Raw genomic sequence first — 23,328 nt, 5'->3', positions numbered from 1 at the left:
TAGAAAGAATAATCTCATTGGTTTAGTTAAATAACTCTGGGTTCTCCCCCCTAGAAGTTCCCCTGCTCCTTGCCACTGCCTGACCAACAGTAGCTAGCTACACTTCACAGTCCAGTAAATCAAGCTGTCTAGCAGGGCTTTAGAAAAGAGGAGACAGAGAGGCGTTTGGTTCACGTGATTTCCTGCCACATCTGCCACAGTTAATCTGATGGAAGTTCATTCCAGTGTTTCACATCAGTTTCCCCATATTACTTTTCCCTGAATTACATCCTTTTGAATAGAATGAGTGCGTGTTTAAAGTGTTTGTGTATGTGTGTTTAAAGTGTGTGTGTGAGAGAGAGAGAGAGAGAGAGAGAGAGTGTGATTTGCCACAACCAGGGATTCCATTCAGACTCTGAACAAAGCAGTATACTCTCAGCTTAATATTGTTCCTGGACAGCTGTTACCATGGATACTCTTCAACAGCTCGTCCACCCCTCCACCTTCCTCCGTCCCCTCTACACACACTGGACAATGCAACAAACGCAATACACTGAATGGCTGCTCAGTCTCAGTAAAGCATAGGCCTGTAGTGCAATACAGTACCATTCTGTATCTAAGGTCATAGCCGAGCACAGAGTTGTCGATCTGTCATGTCTGGGTTTTTAAGAAGTTTGAAACAGTGGAGAGTAGAATAGAATATTTTACATTTTAGTCATTTAGCAGACACTCTTATCCAGAGCGACTTACAGGAGCAATTAGGGTTAAGTGCCTTGCTCAAGGACACATCGACAGATTTTTCACCTAGTCGGCTCAGGGATTAGAACCAGCGACCTTTCGGTTACTGGCACAACGCTCTTAACCACTAAGCTACCTGCCGCCGAATATCATGTAATTGAATCCTTAAATGCCCCATAGGTGAATTTGCATGGCAACATAAGTAGACCTACATACATCTTGTGGGAGAGGACAAGTTCCTCTTAAAAACCTATCTATCCTGCAAATAGAAAAACATGCAGAGGAAACTAACCTGGGGTGTCATCATAGTCCTGTCATGTTGTACACATGAGGAGTAATGGTTTTATTGTGATTCATCATGTTGTTTGGCAGGCCAGATACACTTGGCTGCTGCTACTGACAGACAGGCAGACAGACTGGCAGCCAGCATGGTGGTCTCAATTCCATAACAAATAACTTCCAACTGCATGATTAATCTGAACAGTCTGTCACATAGATAAACAGCCAAGGGAGAAAACAATGTGGAGATGGACAAGAATAGAGTTTGAAGTCCATTATACAACAGTTCATTTATGCTAGCACTGTTCTGTACAGTAGAATCACAGATTCTTGACTAGAGAAGAGTAGAGCAGAGGACAATGATAAGCCTGTTTTCTCTGCACTGCTGTTACAATGGCATTGCTTCTCTCTTCTCCCTTTTATACTCCATCTCTCTTCTTCGTCTGAGTGTCTCTCTCTCTTCTCTCTGATTGGCTGCCTCTCACTCTCTTTTTCTCTCCTTCTCTAATGCTGACTACCTATCTCTGACCACTTGTATTCTCTCCCTCTAGACACAGGGCTACATGGCTAATAATATCACAATCCTGTTTGTATACTGCATTATTTACACTGTGCATTGTATGTGTTCCCAGCATTGAGCCCTGTATATTGGGCTCCAGCAGTGCTCTGCAGGCATTCTAGGCCAGAATCCAAACTGATATGCCCCCTTTCATGGAGTGAGACAATAGTGAAACGGATCATATCATGTTGGAGACCAGGCTAAAGGCATTCACATCTAATGATCACAGATGGGTTGAACAGTAGCAGCAAGACAACGTTGTCAGGATTGTAGTCTAAGGCTACATCCCGATTTTCCAACCTTCTCCCAAAATGTGCACTTGCACACGCACTGTCATGGATTTAAAACCATTGGATTGCCATAAGCATTGGCTGGAGGCAGTTTCCACCACTTTTAAATCCATGACTGGAAGACTGCAAGTGCACACTTTGGGAGAAGGGTGGAGAATTGGGATGCAGCCTAAAACTCATTAATTGTCTGTAGTACAGCTTGCTAAGTGTGTCGTTGTATCACAGAACCAACTCCTCAGCTTGGATCGAAGACAACCCTCCAAACCTTCCGCCATGGGGGATCCAGCTAATGACAGAACAGCAGAGAGTAAATCCACAGGTTCCAACAACAACTGGAGAACATTTACTCAGGTTTGAAGGTTTCACAGCAGGAAAAATAGTTGAGATTGTTGTCGAGCCAAGAATTGTACCAGTCGAGAGAGCATTCATATAATTCTTTATATTAATCTTTATAGAGGAAACAGATATTAAGTCACACATTTACATGTGGTTTCACAATGTCTGGAAAACACAGAAGACGCTTCCCCGGTTTAAGATTTAAGACCGGTTTAAGACCCTGTTAATATTTTGAACTAGGCCCCTAACCTTAAAGTGTCTCAGAGTATGTGTGCTGATCTAGGGCCTATTTGAGCCTTTTAGATCATAATGAATAAGATTAAACAGACAGGGGGGCCTGATCCTAGATCAGCACTCCCACACTGAGACACTTTTTTAATACAGGTCCAGGCCCTTTGTCGTTCTCTCCTGAAATGAAGACACCAGTACACTTCTACACATTTAGAGACGCATGCTGACAGTATCACTCCTCTACCCCTCCCACTCACTCTAACAGTCTCATGCCACTCTTAAACCAAACTGAACATAAACAAAACAGTCATTCTCGTGACATGCAACTTGAAACATACAGAACGATAACACATTGAAAAGAAGAGCGTTTTCTTTACAGCAATATCCAATGGTGAGACACATGAGAAGAAGAAACATCTGTAGGATATATACATTAACTTACAGGAAGAGCCTTAGCTCTGTGTTTTATTCACAATATTTACACATTTCTAACAGCGGATGAAGGAAGGAAATGTGTTCCTGTGTTCTCCAGCTTTCCCAAACGCAGTTTGAAGAATTTCCCAATACCTCACTCCTTCGCATGACTCCCTTGAAACATATAACCACATGACATACAGTATGTCCATATATCACTCTTACATTTAACAGACCTAGGTTCAAATACAATTTGACATCAAATACTTTTAAATACTGGGCGATTGACCTTGCCTGTCGCAATGGAACCAATAGATTAGTCGCAAAAGTGCAAACCCCACCCATCTGACACTCCAGGCAGACTAGAGCAAAAGCAGAAATTATTCGATTTCAAATAGTATTTGAACCCAGGTCTGCTCTTATGTTTAGTTTGGCTAGGTCCAGTCATAAATAGACTATAAAGCTATGTAGGATTGCAGAACAATTCTAAGAAAAGTACCAAGAATGATTCTGTCCAGAATACAAGTGGACAATGGCAGGTACGACTGCAGTCTGGAGACTAATGTCAAGGAGCGAAGCAATGTTGACTGGAGCTTTACAAATGATCCCAGATACACACACTCTTCTCACTGGGTCTCAGGGATATATATATATATATATATTGCTGTGATCAATCAGCTTTATTACAGCTCTACGGAAATGTAATTTTCACCATTTCTGAGGTTCCAGCGTTGTCCACTTTGCCTAACTGCTCGGACCTAGGCTCAGTAGGCTGCAGGGGAATGGCGATGACGTGTGTCAGCACAGCAAGTGATTCAACAGCATTTCTGCTGAGTGTGGTTCAGTACAGGTATGTATTGTACTGGGGACAATGGTGACAGATGGACAATTCCAGTCCCAGTAGCAGCTCAATCAATCAATCAACCAATCAGACGATGGAGCCCTTGGAGGAGGACAGGTGGATGGACTGTATGCGGATGCCAAGGGTCTTCTCCAGATCCAGGAGTACGTCCGTGGCGGGGCTGCCTGGGGGCGTGTCGTACAGCAGCGTTTTGAAGGGCTCCAGCTCGATCAGCACCACCATGTTCTTCAGGAAGTAGCCCTCGATGTAGGCAGCCAACTCTGGGGTGTCCAGGAACTGATAGAGCAAAAGGTTGGAGAACAGATGAGTGTTGCCTAGTTTGAGATGTATGCCTAACCTATACATGTTTGTTCACACGCACACACATGCCTATAGTGCATACTGCAGCAGCACAGACAAACACAGAGACACCTAGCAGGCAGGCAAGAACAGGCAAAGATATTTACACATGATCACACACACAAACGCACACCTACGGCCTCACACATGCATGGATAGACAGTAGACACGCACATGCAGACCCACAAACCCACCCATCCACATATACATACATTCTCAACTCAACTTGACCCACTCACCTTGGTGTGGGTGTAGATCTCCACACAGGTTTCTGTGTTGATGTTCTTAGAGCAAATGACCTCACAGTGCCTCTGCAGCGCCTCCAGCTGGAAGAACTTGGCCGCTGACAGCAGCTGCACACACCAGAAAAGAGGACAGTTATGGCCTGGTAGCAGATCTATTTGTGCTGCCTTAACTCCTGACCTATGGTCACAATGACACAGATTTGGGTCCAGGCTAGGAAAAGTATTAAACGTTGTTGGACATATTGTATTACTGCTTCTCACTAACTGTGACAGATAGAATATTAATCTTCTCATATCAGGAAGTATCTACATTGTACTTGTATCCACATTGACACATCCATATCAGTCTAGGTATCACTGCATCTTAGAGGTTATGACTCAGTATGACTGACAATGTCCAGAAGTGAGCCACTGTAACAGTCTTACCTCCATAATCTCTGTGTTTCTAATGTGCAGATGCTCCGTCCCACCGCAGTACAGGTATTGCATCACCAGCTGTAACAGTAGTGAGAACTGACGTTTACACAACGTTCACACAACATAGACTCAGTCAACCTGGAAATGGATTTGTCATGGGAAATAATCTGGGTTCTTTTTTTGTATGAATAGTCCCTTTTGAGAATGTATCACAATGTTATATGATATATGCAGTCCCATGCATAGACCTTTTGCGGAGCAGGTGCTCAAACAACAAAAACGGCACCCAAAAAAAGAATTTCTGCACGACCCGGTCACAGACTCGTTGAGCAATTATGACTTTGATTATTAAGTTACATAAAAGCAATAGACAGCCAAATCTTAATGGCTAATTAAACGACCAGTGACGGGGAGTAGTGAACTACACATAGTTCAACTAGTAATTGAACTACATTTTGCAGTAGCTTGGTGGTTGTTGAACTAAATTAAAATCTTGGTAGTGTTTTCAGTAGTTAATAACTTTTTTGCCATGTAGTGGTGTAGCTAACTACTGGAACTAGAAAAATATGGGTAAAGTAGGTAAGAATGTACTTTCTTTTTCAGCATCAGACCTACCTAATTCTCACTTGAAACATAGTTTTTGTGTTTAATAGGCTAAATGACACATTCTGTTAACATTTGACCCAAAAATGATCTGTTCTTGCAATTTGTAGTCTACGACATTTCAGATTTAGATATGATAATTTATCACAAAGTAGTTTGGATGTAGTGAACTACGTTTTCAAAGTAACTTTAGTTAAGTAAACTATATGTTTCTTAAGGGTAGCTTTAGTGTAGCTTAACTTCTTCCAGTGTGAAGTAATTGGTAGCATGGTAAACTATATTTTCAGAGTAGCTTCCCCAACACTGTAAATTACACATATTTTTCCCGAAAACAAAAGGGCACTTTAGAAACTGGAAGGGAAAAGGGGCATGTGCTCTGCACAAGTAGAGCTCTATCTGTGCACATGTCTGGATCTATGTATATATATGATTAAATTGTAAGGAGAAAACAGATGTCTAAGTAAACAGAATGGTTGTTTTCTCTTTGAACATACCAGGAATATGTTGTATTTGACGTGGCTGATTTCAATACATGTGTTTTCAGCAGCTGGTCTGTTTGCCAGAAGAGACTTAAACCTTGAGGAGGGGAGAGAGAAAGTAAGAGATAAATACAAAAGAGATAGAGAAAATGAGGAATTAGATACCTTATCTTGGTTGATATTACCGTAATAAACCTTGATTCACAATTGTTCCATTCATGGTCTTTACACTTCACCAATGAAAACCGTAATCACTGTTGTGATCAAGTCATACACTGTATTCTATGTTACAGAGTAAAACGTAATCACTGAAAGAAAATGGTGTATTTTACGGTATAGATAAGGTAATGGTTCACATCCATTTAAATGGGTTTTTACAAGGCCCTTGACACATACCACCAGATCTCCAGAACACGTCAACAGAGCATCGTCAAGGACATCAACCATCTTGTGACAAGCCCTCACTCACTGTATGACCCATCGGGTCAATCATCCTTAATGCCATGTGACAGGATCTGAAGTGAGAGTATTCTTAGGGTCCCAAAGGCCAGAAAAAATGACATTATGGATCAACACACTGACAATATTGACGCAGTCTCAACATATCTGCAGTCAGTCATATTTTTCATCATTGTGTAGCCAATGTGCAATCGCTAACCAGTTAGCTGTGTGTGTGTGTGTGTGTGTGTGTGTGTGTGTGTGTGTGTGTGTGTGTGTGTGTGTGTGTGTCAATGGTGTAAGCAGAGTACAGATGGCCCAGTATCCAGATCTATATGGTGAAACACAAACACATGTAAAATATATAGATCAAATGACCTCGACATGAATGATTTTCAGTTATGTATGGATAGTTGGGGACAGGAGTTTAGTGGCCTGATCAGGAAAAGCTCTCACTTGCCCTCAGATAGATTGGGTGGAATTTATACCATATCGCTTACATTTATCCAATCATTTCAGATCTAGGGGCTAGGGGCTAGGGGAAATGTAGGAATATGCCCAGATGCAGTTTAAGCCTATCCTAGATTAGAAATCATGAATGGAGAATCTCCATTGAAAGTGTGTTTTAGTCCAGGACTAGGTTAATCTGTGTCCGGAAAACTTGCCCTGTGTGTCTGTTGTCTGTGTGTGTGTGTGTGTGTGTGTGTGTGTGTGTGTGAGAGAGAGAGAGAGAGTGCAGTGCAGTGTTCTGACCTGCCGGAGGCAGTGAAGAGCAGGACTTTGTGGGCGTAGAAGGGCTTCCCCTCCACTAGGAAGGTCACATCTGACATATCCTTGTTGTTCAGGAAGTGAGGGTCTGGAAGGCATACAGATTCATCATGTATTCCAAGTCACTTCTCAATGTCCAGTTTATTACTATCTTTAGCCACTATGGCACATGTCTCTCTGTTCGTGTGAATCAGTGCAGTGTGATACCCTATATATTCAAAAGTATGTGGACACCCCTTCAAATTAGTGGATTTGGCTATTTCAGCCACACCCATTGCTGACAGGTGTATAAAATTGAGCACACAGCCATGCAATTTCAATAGACAAATATTGGCAGTAGAATGGCCTTACTGAAGGGCTCAGTGACTTTCAACGTGGCACCCTTTCCAACAAGTCTGTTCGTCAAATATCTGCCCTGCTAGAGCTGCCCCGGTCAACTGTAAGTGCTGTTATTGTGAAGTGGAAACGTCTAGGAGCAACAACGGCTCAGCTGCAAAGTGGTAGGACATACAAGTTCACAGAACGGGACCGCCGAGGGCTGAAGCGAGTAGCGCATACAAGTCGTCTATCCTCGGTTGCAACACTCAGTACCGAGTTCCAAACTGCCTTTGGAAGCAACGTCAGCACAAGAACTGTTCACCGGGAGCTTCATAAAATGGGTTTCCATGGCCGAGCAGCCGCATCCTAGCCTCAGTTCACCATGCGCAATGCCAAGCGTCGGCTGGAGTAGTGTAAAGCTTGGACTCTGGAGCAGTGGAAACATGTTCTCTGGAGTGATGAATCACGCTTCACCATCTGGCAGTCCGACAGAAGAATTTGGGTTTGGCGGATGGCAGGAGAACGCTACCTGCCCGAATGCATAGTGCCAACTGTAAAGTTTGGTGGAGGAGGAATAATGGGCTGGGGCTGTTTTTCATGGTTCGGGCTAGGCCCCATAATTCCAGTGAAGGGAAATCTTAACTCTACAGCATACAATGAATGCTATTCTAGACGATTCTGTGCTTCCAACTTTGTGGCAACAGTTTGGGAAGGCCCTTTCCTGTTTCAGCATGACAATGCCACCGTGCACAAAGCGAGGTCCATACAGAAATGGTTTGTCGAGATCGGTGAGGAAGAACTTGACTGGCCTGCACAGAGCCCTGACCTCAACCCCATCGAACCCCTTTGGGATGAATTGGAATGCCGACTGTGAGGCCTAATCGCACACAACATCAGTGCCCAACCTCACTAATGCTCTTGTGGCTGAATGAAAGCAAGTCCCCACAGCAATGTTCCAACATCTAGTGGAAAGCCTTCCCACTCCATATTAATGCCCATGATTTTGGAATGAGATGTTCGACAAGCAGGTGTCCATATACTTTTGGTCATGTAGTGTATATGTAGAGCTATTGCTACAAAGTGTTAAAATCATCATTCTAGTGCTCACCCAGGCGTGAAGTCTGTTTCCTTTTGATCTCTGTGAGTTTGGGGATGGGGTATGGCCCGTAGCACTGGGTGAAGATCACTGACAGCTGCTGGCTGATCACCTCATTCTAGAACATAACAGACAGGAGGGGTTAGACATCAGGCAGGTTTTATTCGCTCCATACCCACAATATATGTGTACTTAGATACAACACTCCATACCTGGACCCGTACAAATCAGCTGGGCTAGACAATCTGGACCCTTTCTTTCTAAAATGAGCCGCCGAAATTGTCGCAACCCCTATTACTAGCCTGTTCAACCTCTCTTTCGTATCGTCTGAGATCCCCAGAGATTGGAAAGCTGCCGCGGTCATCCCCCTCTTCAAAGGGGGTGACACTCTAGATCCAAACTGTTACAGACCTATATCCATCCTGCCCTGCCTTTCGAAAGTATTTGAAAGCCAAGTTAACAAACAGATCACCGACCATTTCGAATCCCACCGTACCTTCTCCGCTATGCAATCTGGTTTCCGAGCTGGTCATTGGTGCACCTCAGCCACGCTCAAGGTCCTAAACGATATAATAACCGCGATCGATAAAAGACAGTACTGTGCAGCCGTCTTCATCGACCTGGACAAGGCTTTTGACTCTGTCAATCACCGCATTCTTATTGGCAGACTAAATAGCCTTGGTTTCTCAAATGACTGCCTCGCCTGGTTCACCAGCTACTTCTCAGATAGAGTTCAATGTGTCAAATCGGAGGGCCTGTTGTCTGGACCTCTGGCAGTCTCTATGGGGGTGCCACAGGGTTCAATTCTCAGGCCGACTCTATTCTCTGTGTATATCAATGATGTCGCTCTTGCTGCTGGTGACTCTCAGATCCACCTCTACGCAGACGACACCATTTTGTATACATCTGGCCCTTCATTGGACACTGTGTTAACAAACCTCCAAACGAGCTTAGAATAGAATATGTGGACAACTACAAATACCTAGGTGTCTGGTTAGACCGTAAACTCTCCTTCCAGACTCAATGTTAAATCTAGAATCGGCTTCCTATTTCACAACAAAGCCTCCTTCACTCATGCTGCTAAACATGCCCTCATAAAACTGACTATCCTACCGATCCTTGACTTTGGCGATGTCATTTACAAAATAGCTTCCAACACTCTACTCAGCAAATTGGATGTAGTCTATCACAGTGCCATCCGTTTTGTCACCAAAGCCCCATATACTACCCACCATTGTGACCTGTATGCTCTCGTTGGCTGGCCCTCACTACATATTCGTCGCCAAACCCACTGGCTCCAGGTCATCTATAAATCACTTCTAGGCAAATCCCTGCCTTATCTTAGCTCACTGGTCACCATAGCAACACCCACCCGTAGTATGCGTTCCAGCAGGTATATCTCACTGGTCATCCCCAAAGCCAACACCTCCTTTGGACGCCATTCCTTCCAGTTCTCTGCTGCAAATGACTGGAACGAACTGCAAATATCTCTGAAGCTGGAGACACTTATCTCCCTCACTATCTTCAAGCATCAGTTGTCAGAGCAGCTTACCGATCACTGCACCTCTACACAGCCCATCTGTAATAAGCCCATCCAACTACCTCATCCCCATATTGTTATTTACATTGTTATTTATTTTGCTCGTTTGCACCCCAGTGTCACTCCAGTGTTAATACTAAATTGTAATTATTTTGCACTATTGCCTATTTATTGCCTTACCTCCATAACTTACTACATTTGCACACACTGTATATAGATTTTCTATTGTGTTATTGACTGTACGTTTTGTTTATTCCATATGTAACTCTGTGTTGTTGTTGTTTTTATCACACTGCTTTGCTTTATCTTGGCCAGGTCGCAGTTATAAATGAGAACTTGTTCTCAACTGGCTTACCTGGTTAAATAAAGGTGAAATAAATAAGCTAAATAAACCTAGTCTCTCCCAACACCTGCAATCCATTAGCAGGCCGGAGGTCAGCATTCATGCGAGAATTTGGTTCTGGGTTCCGAGATTACTCCATACCCACAATTTAAAAGGCATATTCATGTATAGATATCCACTACCACATTCACTCCCACATTTTCAAATATCACAAGTCACAGTAGCTCACAGTCAACCATTAATAAAGGCCACTTGCAGACATCAGGTGATCCACCCTTTATCTGTGGACGGGGTGAATATCACACTGATGTACAGTAGCTATAATGCTGTTTTCTGTGCTGTATACCCACACGACTATGATAAACATAATATGTCAGGCTTGAGTGTGAGACGTCTCTGGGGACAGAATGGGCCTCTCCTATCGTAGGGTGTGTCTGAGTCACTGTGTGTGGTACTAGGGCCTATGGGAGAGAAGGGAGAGGGGTAGTAGCATGCACACACCCGCTTCACACACGCGCACGCACACACACACGCGCACATACGCAACGGACCGGTGCGCTTTATAGAACAATTCCCCTGTGTATTCAACAAATCCACGCTAGCATGACGCCTCCAACATCAATTACCAGCCACTTCACTCCACAAGGAGGTTAATGTGTTTTTCTACTTTCCAGACACAGGTTAAGCTTGCGTAGTTGTACAAACAAAAGCTATTAAAATGTGTCACACGAATACCTGATGTATACCCTCCTGAGAGACACAGTAGAACTACATTTACATTTTTGTCATTTAGCAGACGCTCTTATCCAGAGCGACTTACAGTAGTGAGTGCATACATTTTTATACAACATAACACAGGCAAATTCTCATATCACATCATGAACAGAAAAACAAATGTACAAATGTTCTCTGTGTCACTCACTCTCTGTTGTGCGTCAGCCTTCCCTTGTGTGTGTTAAACAAGGAGGTGTGAACAGACCGGCACACACTCAGTCTGACTAGAGGAAGATGAATGTTCTCTACCTTTAAGTCACACATCATTAGCGGGGATATGACAGAACAAACAGTGACGGGGGTCCCTGGGGTCTCAGAGAGATGGGGTCACTGCCTCCGCCATAGATCAACCCTGACAGGGACAAGGGCGGCTGCTGGAATGGGACAGGAGAGGGCAATGTGTGTCTGTGTGTGTGGGCATGTTTGTGTCTGTGTGTGTCCACGAGAGTGCTCATAAGTGTGTGTTTGTGTGTGTGTGAGAGAGTGTGTGTGTGTGCGTAAGTGTGTGTGCGTAAGTGTGTGTGATTGCGTTTCTGTGTGAGTGTCCACGTGCATGTGTGTGTTCATCTGCTCTCTCTCAGCAATAATGCACAAACCCTACTACATGACAGGCCAAAAGTTAGACTGGAAATAAAATAAAAGGCATTCTATGGTTATACTTAAGATAGGAGAGTCTAGTTATAATATATTATTGAGATATTCTGTTGGATCTAATGCTGCAGTGAATCTTGAGGGGATAAAGAGAGAAGGGTGGGTTTTTCAAGACTGGGTACGTAAGTTAGAACCGGAGGGCATAAATCATAAATCAACGCACTAATTGAAATGGATTGGGCCTGCGTGATTCTGTCAGTCACTGTGAAGCTGAGGGCTGTATTATATAATCACAGGAAGACAAATAGGATGAGTTCCAAATGCCACCCTATTCCCTATTTAGTGCACTACGTTTGACCATGGCCCATAGGAGGAAATTAGAATAACTATAGGTTATTTCTTAAGGGTTGTGAAGCAGAGAGAAGACATGATTATCTTCACTGTCAGGAGAGAAAAGGAGACAAAGAGGGGGTTATGGGGATGAAGAGACACGGGACAGAGAGGGATTGTGTGTTGGGATCTGTCAACTTTCAAATATGGTTGAAAGTTGACAGAAAGTGGGATGTGGATATGGAGAAAAGCAGAAGGCAGATGGTGACATTTGCGCCTGACTCAGAGTAAGAGTGCTGATCTAGAATCACTTTTGCCTTTAAGATCATAATGAATAAGAGGGGGGGACCTGATCCTAGATCAGCAATCGTCTGAGACACTTTTTGAATAGAGGCCTTGATATTCAGTCACCTTGCTGGCTCGTAGGATCTGAAACAAGAGTGGCAGGCCATGGGTGATGAGCTCCTGTGTGTACTCCTCCTCCTCGATACAGCTGAACTCCTTGAGCAGGCCCTGGATCAGTGGTCTCCGGTGCTGCAGGAAACACGTCCGCAGAGACTCCAACCAGGTGTGCAGCGTCCATGGGACTCCTGAGACACACCAAGAGGCATTATGTATACACTCTTAGAAAAAAAGGTTCCAACATGGTTGTTCGGCTGTACCCCTAGGAGAACCCATTTTGGTTCCAGGTAGAACCATTTTTGGTTCCATGTAGAACCCATTTGTAGAAAGGGTTCTACCTGGAAGCCAAAAGGGTTCTACCTGCAACCAAAAAGGGTTCTTCAAAGGGTTCTCTCTTATGGGGACAGCTGAAGAACCATGTAGCCCTTTCCTGCAGTCAATGACCAAAAGCGCCCTCTTTGGAAACGAAAATCCTGTGTTTCTATGTCAAACAGTTTTGTTATATTTCAGTATTCTGTGATGTATATTAAGTGTAATATTGGGATGCAAACTCAAAATTGAATACATTTAAACTCTATATCTGACATGGTACAGGTGTCTTCTTTTTTGTGAGCCCATAACCATGTCTGTGAGGTGTATACTTTTGTTTCAATGTAGATTTGTTTAAGACTACCAAGAAACACTCTGTGTGACCCTGATTTAGCCCACTGCAGTAAAAGGTTTTAAGGCTCTAGATTGCACCTTGTTTTCTAAGAGTGTACATCCACAGACATCCACACACACATGAGACATCCCACCAATTTTGAGAAAAAACACTTTATATCAGAGTTCCCGCCTGCGCACAGGTTGACATTTATTGGGATGAATCTTGTCCTGGAGGCAGAGCTGAGTGATTGCCACTAGATGGGCCAGCTGCAAAGTCAAAATTGCCTATATATTGTAAAAATGCATGAATTTTTTGTTGTTGCTTTTTGGTCTTAATTTAAGGTTAGGCATAAGGTTAGCAGTGTGGTTAAGGTTAGGGTAAGGTTTAACATCTGATTGTATGAGTTTGTGGCTGTGCCAGCTAGTGACTACCCTGTACAGCTGCCTCAAGTACATGAGTCATCCCAATAAATTCCAACCTGCACCTGCTTCCAACTCCTCCCACCTGTCTACACTGATTCCTATTGTTAATATTGGCAGTCATCTTGTCAATAAACTATAATATCTTTGCTCAACGGTATAGGCTTTATGTGGCTTAAGTGAGGGTGATTAAAGTGAGAACACACTACCAGAGCTCAGTGCAATTAGGAGACAAAATGACAAAAAACACAAGGTTGTTACACAAACAGCCAGGCCTTCATTCAAGTGGAAAAACGACAACAACACAGGTAGAAAATCTATAGCTAGCCTCATGTGACTGGGACGCAACCTAATGACCCCGGCTATATGGATCTCTTAGATTACAATGTATAGGGTGAACATGTATATCTAGTATACTGACAAAGGCTGCACATACAGTGGTGTGAAAAAGTGTTTGCCCCCTTCCTGATTTCTTATTTGTTTGCATGTTTGTCAGACTTAAATGTTTCAGATCATCAAACAAATTTAAATATTAGTCAAAGATAACACAAGTAAACACAAAATGCAGTTTTGAAATGAAGGTTGTTATTATTAAGGGAAAACAAAATCCAAACCCACATGGCCCTGTGTGAAAAAGTGATTGCCCCCTACAACCTAATAACTGGTTGGGCCACCCTTAGCAGCAACAACTGCAATCAAGCGTTTGCGATAACTTGCAATGAGTCTTTTACAGCGCTGTGGAGGAATTTTGTCCCACTCATCTTTGCAGAATTGTTGTAATTCAGCCACATTGGAGGGTTTTCGAGCATGAACTGCCTTTTTAAGGTCATGCCACAGCATCTCAATAGGATTCAGGTCAGGACTTTGACTAGGCCACTCCAAAGTCTTCATTTTGTTTTTCTTCAGCCATTCAGAGGTGGACTTGCTGGTGTGTTTTGGATCATTGTCCTGCTGCAGAACCCAGGTTCGCTTCAGCTTGAAATCACGAAAAGATGACCGGACATTCTCCTTCAGGATTTTTTGGTAGACAGAAGAATTCATGGTTCCATTTATCACAGCAAGTCTTCCAGGTCCTGAAGCAGCAAAACAGTGAGGCCTGCAGCTCTTTGGATGAGTCGTCGCTGCGCTCTTAGGGTAATTTCGGTCGGCCGGCCACTCCTGGGAAGGTTCACCACTGTTCCATGTTTTCGACATTTGTGGATAATGGCTCTCACTGTGGTTCCCTGGAGTCCCAAAGCTTTAGAAATGGCTTTATAACCTTTTCCAGACTGATTACTTTCTTTCTCATTTGTTCCTGAATTGCTTTGGATCTCGGCATGATGTCTAGCTTTTGAGGATCTTTTGGTCTACTTCACTTTGTCAGGCAGGTCCTATTTAAGTGATTCCTTGATTGAGAACAGGTGTGGCAGTAATTAGGCCTGGGTGTGGCTAGAGGAATTGAACTCAGGTGTGATAAACTACAGTTGAGTTGTGTTATAACAGGGGGCAAACACTTTTTCACACAGGGCCATGTAGGTTTGGATTTTGTTTTCCCTTAATAATAACAACCTTCATTTCAAAACCTTCATTAAATATCTTTGACTAATATTTAAATTTGTTTGATGTTCTGAAACATTTAAGTGTGACAAACATGCAAACAAATAAGAAATCAGGAAGGGGGCAAACACTTTTTCACACCACTGTATCTATACTGTAATTACTGTGAAGGCCTACAGAATGTACATCTATTGATCATTTCCTGTTGCAAGTTCACAGACATGCAATTGACATGTTACTGATCTGGCCTATTGATAGTTTACTGAGCCTCTATACCAGAGGAGGCTGGTGAGGGGAGGACGGCTCATAATTACAGCTGTAATGAAGTGAATGGAATGGAAACCATTTGTTTGATACCATTCCATTCAGTCCATTCCAGCCATTAGCCTGTCCTCCGACTTAAAGTGCTACCAGCCACCAGTGATCTATACCATATAGATGGACTATCCCAATAAAGTGTTACCAAAGTATGTACTCACCCAGGCTGCGTATGTCGATGGTGATATCCACGTGTCCGTGTTCAGAGCTGTGGTACATGGCCTCTCTCAGGGCCTTGAGCTTGGCCTTGCCCGTCCGGACCAGGTCCAGCTGGGAGGGGCTCCTCTCCTCCAGGCCCCTCTCCTCCTCTGTCCCCTCAGCCAGGATCTCCTCCAGGGACAGCACGTCCCCCTTCCCCTTCTCTGTCTGGGACAGCAGCTTACGGAACACGTTCCTTTACAGGGAGGATAGCAGACAGATATATTTGTTAGTAGTGATAGTGGCGATAATGTAAGGTATGATGATGTCAATACAAGTAGATGCAATGTGCATGTGTGGGGGGTGTCCGGTGTGTGCGTGCACACATGCGAAAGAAAGAGAGATAGGCAGAGAGACAGAGGCGCAGAAAGAGAGAGAGCAAGAATGAGAGATGTGTTTTCTCTGTAAAGTGTTTTGCTCATACTATTTAAGTGTTACCTGTGTCCATGTGCTGCGGCTAGACTGTAGGAGTTCATGTCTCCCTGAGGGGCTGTAGAGATGCCATTACGGTACATAGTTCCCACCATGGGGTCTGCTCCCCTCTCCAACAGCAGACTGACCAGCTCAAAGTTACCTAGGGGAGGAGAATGTTGCAGGTCAAGTTCCGGGTCAAGTTGAGCTGAGAATGTGTGTATGAGGGTGGTTTGTTGCAGATGTTGTGTGCGTGTGTCAATCCATGCATGTGTACATGAGGCCGTAGGTGTGCGTTTGTGTGTGTGAACATCTTCGCTAGTGTGCCTACAGATGTAGGATCTTAATTTTATCACTTTTGTTGCTGAGAAGTGTGCAGGAAATGCAAACTTGTAGTGTATTCAAGGTTTAAAAAGGCTTTTAAAGTTTGTAATTTCCACTTAAAAATGTCAGAATTTACTTGCCCTAATGAAAAATGTATCAACCCCTACAAAAAATGTCCATTAATTGTAATCCACATAATAATTCACATTTCCTGTTGCTGCAGGATTATTATTTTCCTGCTGTAGCAAACTGGATCAAATTAAGATCCTACATCTGTATACCTGCAAGGTGTCTGTGTGTGTGTGTGCGCATGTGTACGCTAGATCTCCCTGAAAAACTAAACTGAATTATTTCCCCAATTTAGGGTCCTGAGATTTCCCTAGTCAGGTGGTCAGGCAAAACTCCAGGGCCTATTCATAACATCCCACTGCATCTTGTGGTTATTATCAGCAGTGCCATGATGTTGTCCAGGTTGGTTGTGCAAGGTCGGCTGCAGGCTGTCAGAGGCATGCTGTTCCAGCAGTGTACCTGCAGCGGAGGCCAGCTGTAGTGGGGTCTCTGTGTAGTTCTCCATGCCATCCTGTAGGGAGCCCTCTACGTTGGCCCGGGCATCCAGTAGCAGCTGTGGAAGGCAGGGGGTGAGGCAGGGGTAAGGCAGGGGGGAGACACGTGGAGTCAGACTTATCTTCACTCTCTGAAGGGTTGGTATGAGCATCAGTGGCCCATCACCAAGATAGACTCAGATAGTACAACCTGAACCACATACTGGATAGTACAATATTACAGCCTGGCAGAACAGATGGCTTGGGAAATGGAGTGTGAAATTATGAAACTGAAAAGCCCCCAACCAAATCTGACTGAACATTACAGGTGCTTAGAGAAAGTTCTACCCGAAAGAGCCTGGACACTAAATCTGCATTTATTCAACCACAAATCCTGTTTTTCTTCTTTCCGCCCAAGTGATTCCCATGTACTTCCGAAACCCCTTGATGAGGCTGTGGAAAAAGTCCTGCTACACCTTTTAATTTAAGAAGTAGAGCTAATTAGTTCTAGCAATTCCGTGGAAAGATCATTTCAATGTTGATGTATTGTGTTTGATAACCATTAGCAACGTGGACAAACAGATTGTCCTGTTTCCACTAAGTTAATGCAGTGTGTGCCACGTGCACTTAATCAGGAGGAAGTAGAGAATGACACAATCGTTCAAACTAGTACTTTTCTGACAATAAAATGGGACACGTTTTGGGACAAACACTCCTAAACATATTGAGTGTTTCCATTTCAACCAGTTTCCATTGGGTTTTCAAGCTCAGGTCACTTAGCATTCAATGACATTCAATAGACATAGAATTAGGAGAAAACACATTTGAGCTGTTATTATCACCATTTATGTCATGATAATAATAACCATGACACCAAGATTGGGGTCAATTCCATTTCAATTCAGTCAATTCAGGAAGTAAACCAAACCTCTAATTACAATTTTTCTCAATGCTTTTCAATTAGAAAAACAAAAATTCTGTTGACTTCCTGAATTGTCTAAATTAAATGGAATTGACCCCCACCCTGCATGACACTATATGATGCACAATGAGAGGTGAACAGACAGAAAACACAATGAGGTGAGAAAGGATGACATCACTACCTGCATAACAGGGACATGTCCATGTAACACGGCGAAAGTGAGAGGTGTCCCCTGGCGCGTTTCGGGGTAGACTGAGGGGTGCTTGTGCACTGTGTTTGGCACCTGGGAAGTCATCAGGGAGGTTCAGGGAAGAGAGATATAAAGCCATTAAAATTCTAGTCTATGCAGCAAAGACAAGCAGCTAAAGGAGGGAGTCTAAAGGAGAGCTGAATCGTATTTATTAGGCACCAAACGGGGGGGGTTGTTGTGATTGAAACAGGGAGGGTCTACTTGGACTTAAAGACAATAAAAAAGCTAATTTCTGTCTTCTGTTGTAAAATGTTTTAAAACGTTTTCCGTTGCATGACCTAATGAATACGACCCATAGGTAATTAGCTAGTTAGCCTGCAGCAAAAGCGGACATCCTGCTGGTTTTGTTGCTAAACCAACTCGATCGATTCTGTCTAGTTCTGCTTAATAGTGTAGTACTCAAAGATACTTTCCACTTTCCACTCTTTTCCAGCCTTGGTCTGTCTGTCTGGAGTCCAAGGCTGACCTAAGTTCACCTCAGTAACTAGACCACATCTCCTCTCAGGCAAACAGTCAATCAGGGGCTGAGACAACAACTGGGAGCACATGAATGTGAGGCTGTGAGCAGAGACCCGTGAACAAAGCACACACAATTCCCTCGAGCATCTCTCAGAGTCTCTGAAGCGGACACTCATTTCGAGCTTTTCTCTAATGGACTTTTCTCTAATTTGCTTTGCTTTAATTTACTTTTCCTGACCTTAATTACTCAGAGGATACGCAGAGGCAAAAGTAACACGTTTAATATTTTTGACCTGCTGTGTGCAGTGCTTCAGAAATATTGGAAGCAACAAACAGTGTCCTGTTGCCTAATCAATCACAACAGTCACATGCTCCATTTAACTTTATTTAGATGAATCATTATAACCTCAAAATAAGCAATTACATAATCCATCCTCAGCCTACTGGAGTGTTGTGTTGAGTGCTTTGTTCTAGGGTTACCACTATCATGGCCGACATTAACTCTGACGTGATGGCTGGTGGGTTACACAGTCATGAGATGACTCAACAAGACTAGGACCAACAGGCATAGGCCACCATTACTGTAAGTAGGCTACAACCAAAGATCCCCCAAAGCTTATCAGGGGCTCCTTGAGAAATGCCTCAAACATATTAGTATAGTATTTAATGTTCTCTTATCATTCTTCGTACCAAAGGCATAGCTAAAAGGTAAGCTTACAGTTATGTCTGTGTAATGAAATTGTAAACAGTGTGTCATTGAATTGTGTACAGTAAACAGTATTGTGGCCCGTGCCTCATGATTATGACCGTACCCTCTTCTCACTATACATACAGCATGGCAACAGGAGAGGAGGAGTGGGGACAGATGAGGGACAGCACAATCTGGGTTTTCTCCTGTCTCACACCACATAAATTAGAATGATCCCAAATCTGTTTGTGCTGACTTGTCAACTCATATGGTCATTGTCACGCCAAACGAGACAATGACCATGGGAGTTGGCAAGACAACACAAACAGATCTGGGAACAGGCTACATACAAATCATTCTACACAACATGGTGTTGTCATCATCACTGACCTCACTGTTGATGTCTGCTCCAGCGTCCAACAGCATCTGGACCATGGCCTCGTCCCCTCTCACACAGGCGTACATCAGAGGGGTCATCCCCTGATGTACATCAGAGGGGTCAGGGGTCAGAATATACATTGGTCACATTACAGTTAGGGTTTTGTTTGACAGATAGTCCAGATGTTCAGGGTTATGTGAGTTGAATAAAGCAGATATGAAGCAGATGTCAAGGATATCGTTTTTGTATGACAGTGGATGGTTGCTTTACACTGTCTTTACACTGTGAGTTTGATCATCTGGGTTCGAAGACGTACAGTATCTCCTGTGCCCCACAATGCTGTGTTAGCTCGCAGAGCTAAAGCCTAGGCATTACCTCGGGGAGCTAACACAAGTCTTCAGGTCTTAGACAAGGTTACTACTCATCATGCGAGTGTGGTTCACTGAACTACCTCCGTTACATGAGCACAGGTCAAAGCCATCAACACATGGCAACAATCCTCAGCTTGACCTGTATCTGACTTCTTGGATATGCTTACAGCACACTTGGACACCATGTTTGACATTTCTCCCTCCAGCCACTTTGATTAACTACAGTAGCGTGTGGCATCGGTCATGGAAAACTCAGAGGAGTAATGTTCTGCAGCTCCCTAAGGCACTGGGAACAGCCAGTGTGTTTCCACTGGGCTCCTCATTCAGTCTAAACATCAAAGACAGGAGGCAGTCTGGAGGGAATGAGTTGCGTTCCTCAGCTCAGAACAGCCTCAAACTAAAAACTGAAAAATTAATGTGGCTGGTACACTAGATGTGTGTGTGTGTGTATACACGTTTGACTATACTTGTGAGTACCAGAAGTCCTCACAAGAAGAGTAAACCAACTAAAATTCAGAGAAGTGATGACATTTTGCCGGTCCTAACTATTTTAGTCTTAGGAGTTGGGTTTAGGGTTAGGGTTAGAATTCTGGTTAGGGTTGGAATTAGTTGTCTCAATTGCAATGGTGCCCTGAAGACAAACATTCCATCAACACAACAACTAAAATATAAAAACTATAGACAGCTATAAACACATTACATCAGGTTATTACAACAAGTAATAATATGCCATTGTTTCCATGGCTGCTCGGCCATGGAAACACATTTCATGAAGCTCCCGACACTTCTGGTGCTGACATTGCTTCCAGAGGCAGTTTGGAACTCGGTAGTGAGAGTTGCAATCGAGGACAGACAATTTTTACACTCTACGCGCTTCAGCACTCGGCGGTCCCGTTCTGTGAGCTTGTGTGGCCAACCACTTTGCGGCTGAGCCGTTATTGCTCCTAGACGTTTCAACTTCACAATAACAGCAACTGGGGCAGCTCTAGCAGGGTAGAAATTTTACGAACTGACTTGTTAGAAAGGTGGCATCCTTTGACGGTGCCACGTTGAAAGTCACTAAGCTCTTCAGTAAGGCCATTCTACTGCCAATGTTTGTCAATGGAGATTGCATGGCTGTGTGCTCAATTTTATACACCTGTCAGTATAGTGTATGTTGGAAGCTTGTAGAGCAGAGCTTTGTAAACAAGAAGGGAGTAATGACGTGTTCTACGGGACTTTAGAGAGGTCCAGCCGACCTTCTGATACAGGATGCAGTAATGATTATTAAAACTTCTTCCTTCTGTTCATGGTGAAGCAAGATCTATTTCTAAAACAGAAGCCCACATTAAATCTTAGCTTTTTAACTAACTCATCAGTATGTTTTTTAAATGTTAGATTTTTATCAATCCAGACACCCAGATATTTATTGGCGGGAACGATGAGAGAGCCATCCAATGAGTGAATATGTAGCCCATCTGAGAAATTTTTCAGTGAATTAGAGAAAAATAATATATTTAGTTTTGCCCGCATTAAGTACAAGTTTAAAATCAACAAGGGCTTTCTGTAATTCAACAAAATCAGATTGCAGCTCTAACAACGCCTGGTCTACAGTTGGGACAATGGCATACATAACAGTATCGTCTGCATACAGATGAATATTACAGGATTTAATACATAGACCAATATTATTTATATAAATAGTAAAGAGAACAGGTCCCAATACCGACCCCTGCGGTACACTTTTCGTAATATTGAGGAAACTAGACTTGACACCATCAGAAAGCACACATTGTGTCCTGTCTGTTAGATAGCTCTTAAACCATTTGCAAGACTCCTTGTCCAGGCCCATTTCAGACAGTTTTTGAATGAGTAGGGAATGGTCAATGGTGTCGAATGCCTTGGAAAGGTTTATAAATAGGGCAGCACAATGTTTTTTATGATCTAGGCAATTTAACACATCATCTAAAACCAGACTAGTGCATGTTTAGAATAGCGTGAGAAGTTAAAAAAGTTATTCGCTGGGAGTTGGTCAGGGATTGTAGTACCTTGGCTTCGCAAAATAACTTGGGAGTTTGGGCAGTAATTATGTAAGTCAGAAGGATCTCCGCCTTTATGTAGGGGGAGGACGTGCCGCTTTCCAATTCTTAGCGAAAACACCAGCAGCAATTGTCAAGTTAAAAATACAGGTTAAAGGTTCAATAATGAGTGGGGCAGGGTTAGGGTTAAGTTTAGAGTTAGAGGTTAGGGAAAATAGGATTTTGAATGGGAATCAATTGTTGGTCCACAAAAAGTCCTCACAAGTATAGTAAGACATAGCTGTGTGTGTGTGTGTGTGTGTGTTGTCCCAATGGACTGATATGTGTAGGAGAGAGTGGGCAATACTGAGTTTCACACGTTCACCACAGAGAAGAAAAAAAGTAGCAGGTCAAATTGAGTTGAGAACATGGGTGGGTGGTTGTGGGTGTGGGCATGTATGTGTGTGTGTGTGTGTGTATCCATCCATGTGTACATGAGGCCGAAGGGGTAAGTTTATGTGTGTAAGTGTATAAGCATCTTTGCCAGTGCTTGCCTGCCTGCAAGGTGCCCGTTTGGTTTTGTGTTACGTCTGCTCGATGTACTGTGTGTGTGTGTGTGTGCGTGCGCGTGTATGTGCTTGCATGCATGCATTTGTGTGTGTGTGTGTGTGTGTGTGTGTGTATGTGTGTGTCTAACTAACCTGTTCACTCATGCTGTTGATGCCATCAGGCCCCAGCAGATTGACAGCCTGTTTCACCAGGTCGGTCCGGCCACAGTTGAGCATGCGGAAGCCCAGGTCCTGGAGGAACTTAGCCTCTGTGGAGGCTGCATCCAGCTTCCGGGATGCACAGAAACAGTCATCCGTCCTGGTAGGGAAATCACAGGTAAGGAAATCAATTAGCTGAATTTAGAGTGTTACACTGATTCTGGACAGAGATGATGTGTGTGTTAACTGATTTGTGTCAATGTGAGGACAAATAACAACTGTATGAGAGGTGTGTGTGTGCGTGCGTGTGGTTTTGTGTGTGTGTGTGTGTGTGCGTGTGTGTGTGCGTGAGCGTGCACATGCGTCCATACGTGGTAGTGTGCGTGCATGTGTGTGTGTCTGTTTGAGTTCATATTGTTGAGTGTGGGTGTTTCGAGCCTGCATGCGTGCCTGAGTGCCATGTGTGTGTGTGTTTCCATGCCGTACTTGAGCTGGCGTGGTTCACAGTCCACCCCTGGCAGCAGCAGCCTGGCGGCCTGCCGGACGTCGTCACTGTCCACTGAGAAGCTGCGGCGGTGCTCCGCATGGGCCACCGACACCCTGATCCACTCCATCAGGGGAGGCAACACCAGGAAAGGCCTGCAGGGGGAGACACCCCCCCCACACACACACACACACACACACAACGCACACACACACACACACACACACACACACACACACACACATACAGGAGTCATCAATATCAGCTATGGGCTGAATGGTACCGGTAGAAGTTGTCCTGGTTTAG

At 43.8% G+C, this 23,328-nt stretch overlaps 1 protein-coding gene across 2 annotated transcripts in view; it reads right to left on the bottom strand.

The window, feature by feature from the left end:
- Positions 1-2,273: 2,273 nt before the first annotated feature.
- Positions 2,274-23,328, bottom strand: part of LOC121576988 (ankyrin repeat and BTB/POZ domain-containing protein BTBD11-B) — a 160,375-nt gene continuing 139,320 nt past the window's right edge. The window contains exons 4-17 of one of the 2 annotated variants that reach the window (XM_041890643.2): positions 23,025-23,177; positions 22,533-22,698; positions 19,475-19,564; positions 17,869-17,970; positions 16,752-16,845; positions 15,927-16,062; positions 15,452-15,684; positions 12,381-12,559; positions 8,404-8,509; positions 6,963-7,065; positions 5,787-5,868; positions 4,699-4,767; positions 4,267-4,380; positions 2,274-3,964 (exon numbers count right to left, since the gene is read on the bottom strand). In XM_041890643.2, coding sequence (XP_041746577.1) covers positions 3,755-3,964; positions 4,267-4,380; positions 4,699-4,767; positions 5,787-5,868; positions 6,963-7,065; positions 8,404-8,509; positions 12,381-12,559; positions 15,452-15,684; positions 15,927-16,062; positions 16,752-16,845; positions 17,869-17,970; positions 19,475-19,564; positions 22,533-22,698; positions 23,025-23,177 — 1,837 coding nt within the window. In that variant the 3' untranslated portion in view covers positions 2,274-3,754. The remainder of the gene's footprint in view (positions 3,965-4,266; positions 4,381-4,698; positions 4,768-5,786; positions 5,869-6,962; positions 7,066-8,403; positions 8,510-12,380; positions 12,560-15,451; positions 15,685-15,926; positions 16,063-16,751; positions 16,846-17,868; positions 17,971-19,474; positions 19,565-22,532; positions 22,699-23,024; positions 23,178-23,328) is intronic. The other variant, XM_041890645.2, reaches the window with a different exon arrangement.

Source organism: Coregonus clupeaformis, chromosome 11 (genome assembly GCF_020615455.1).
Source record: "Coregonus clupeaformis isolate EN_2021a chromosome 11, ASM2061545v1, whole genome shotgun sequence".
In the NCBI taxonomy this organism is placed as follows: domain Eukaryota; kingdom Metazoa; phylum Chordata; class Actinopteri; order Salmoniformes; family Salmonidae; genus Coregonus; species Coregonus clupeaformis.
Note: the sequence above shows the minus strand (reverse complement) of the source record. Positions and strands in the feature narration are given on the sequence as shown.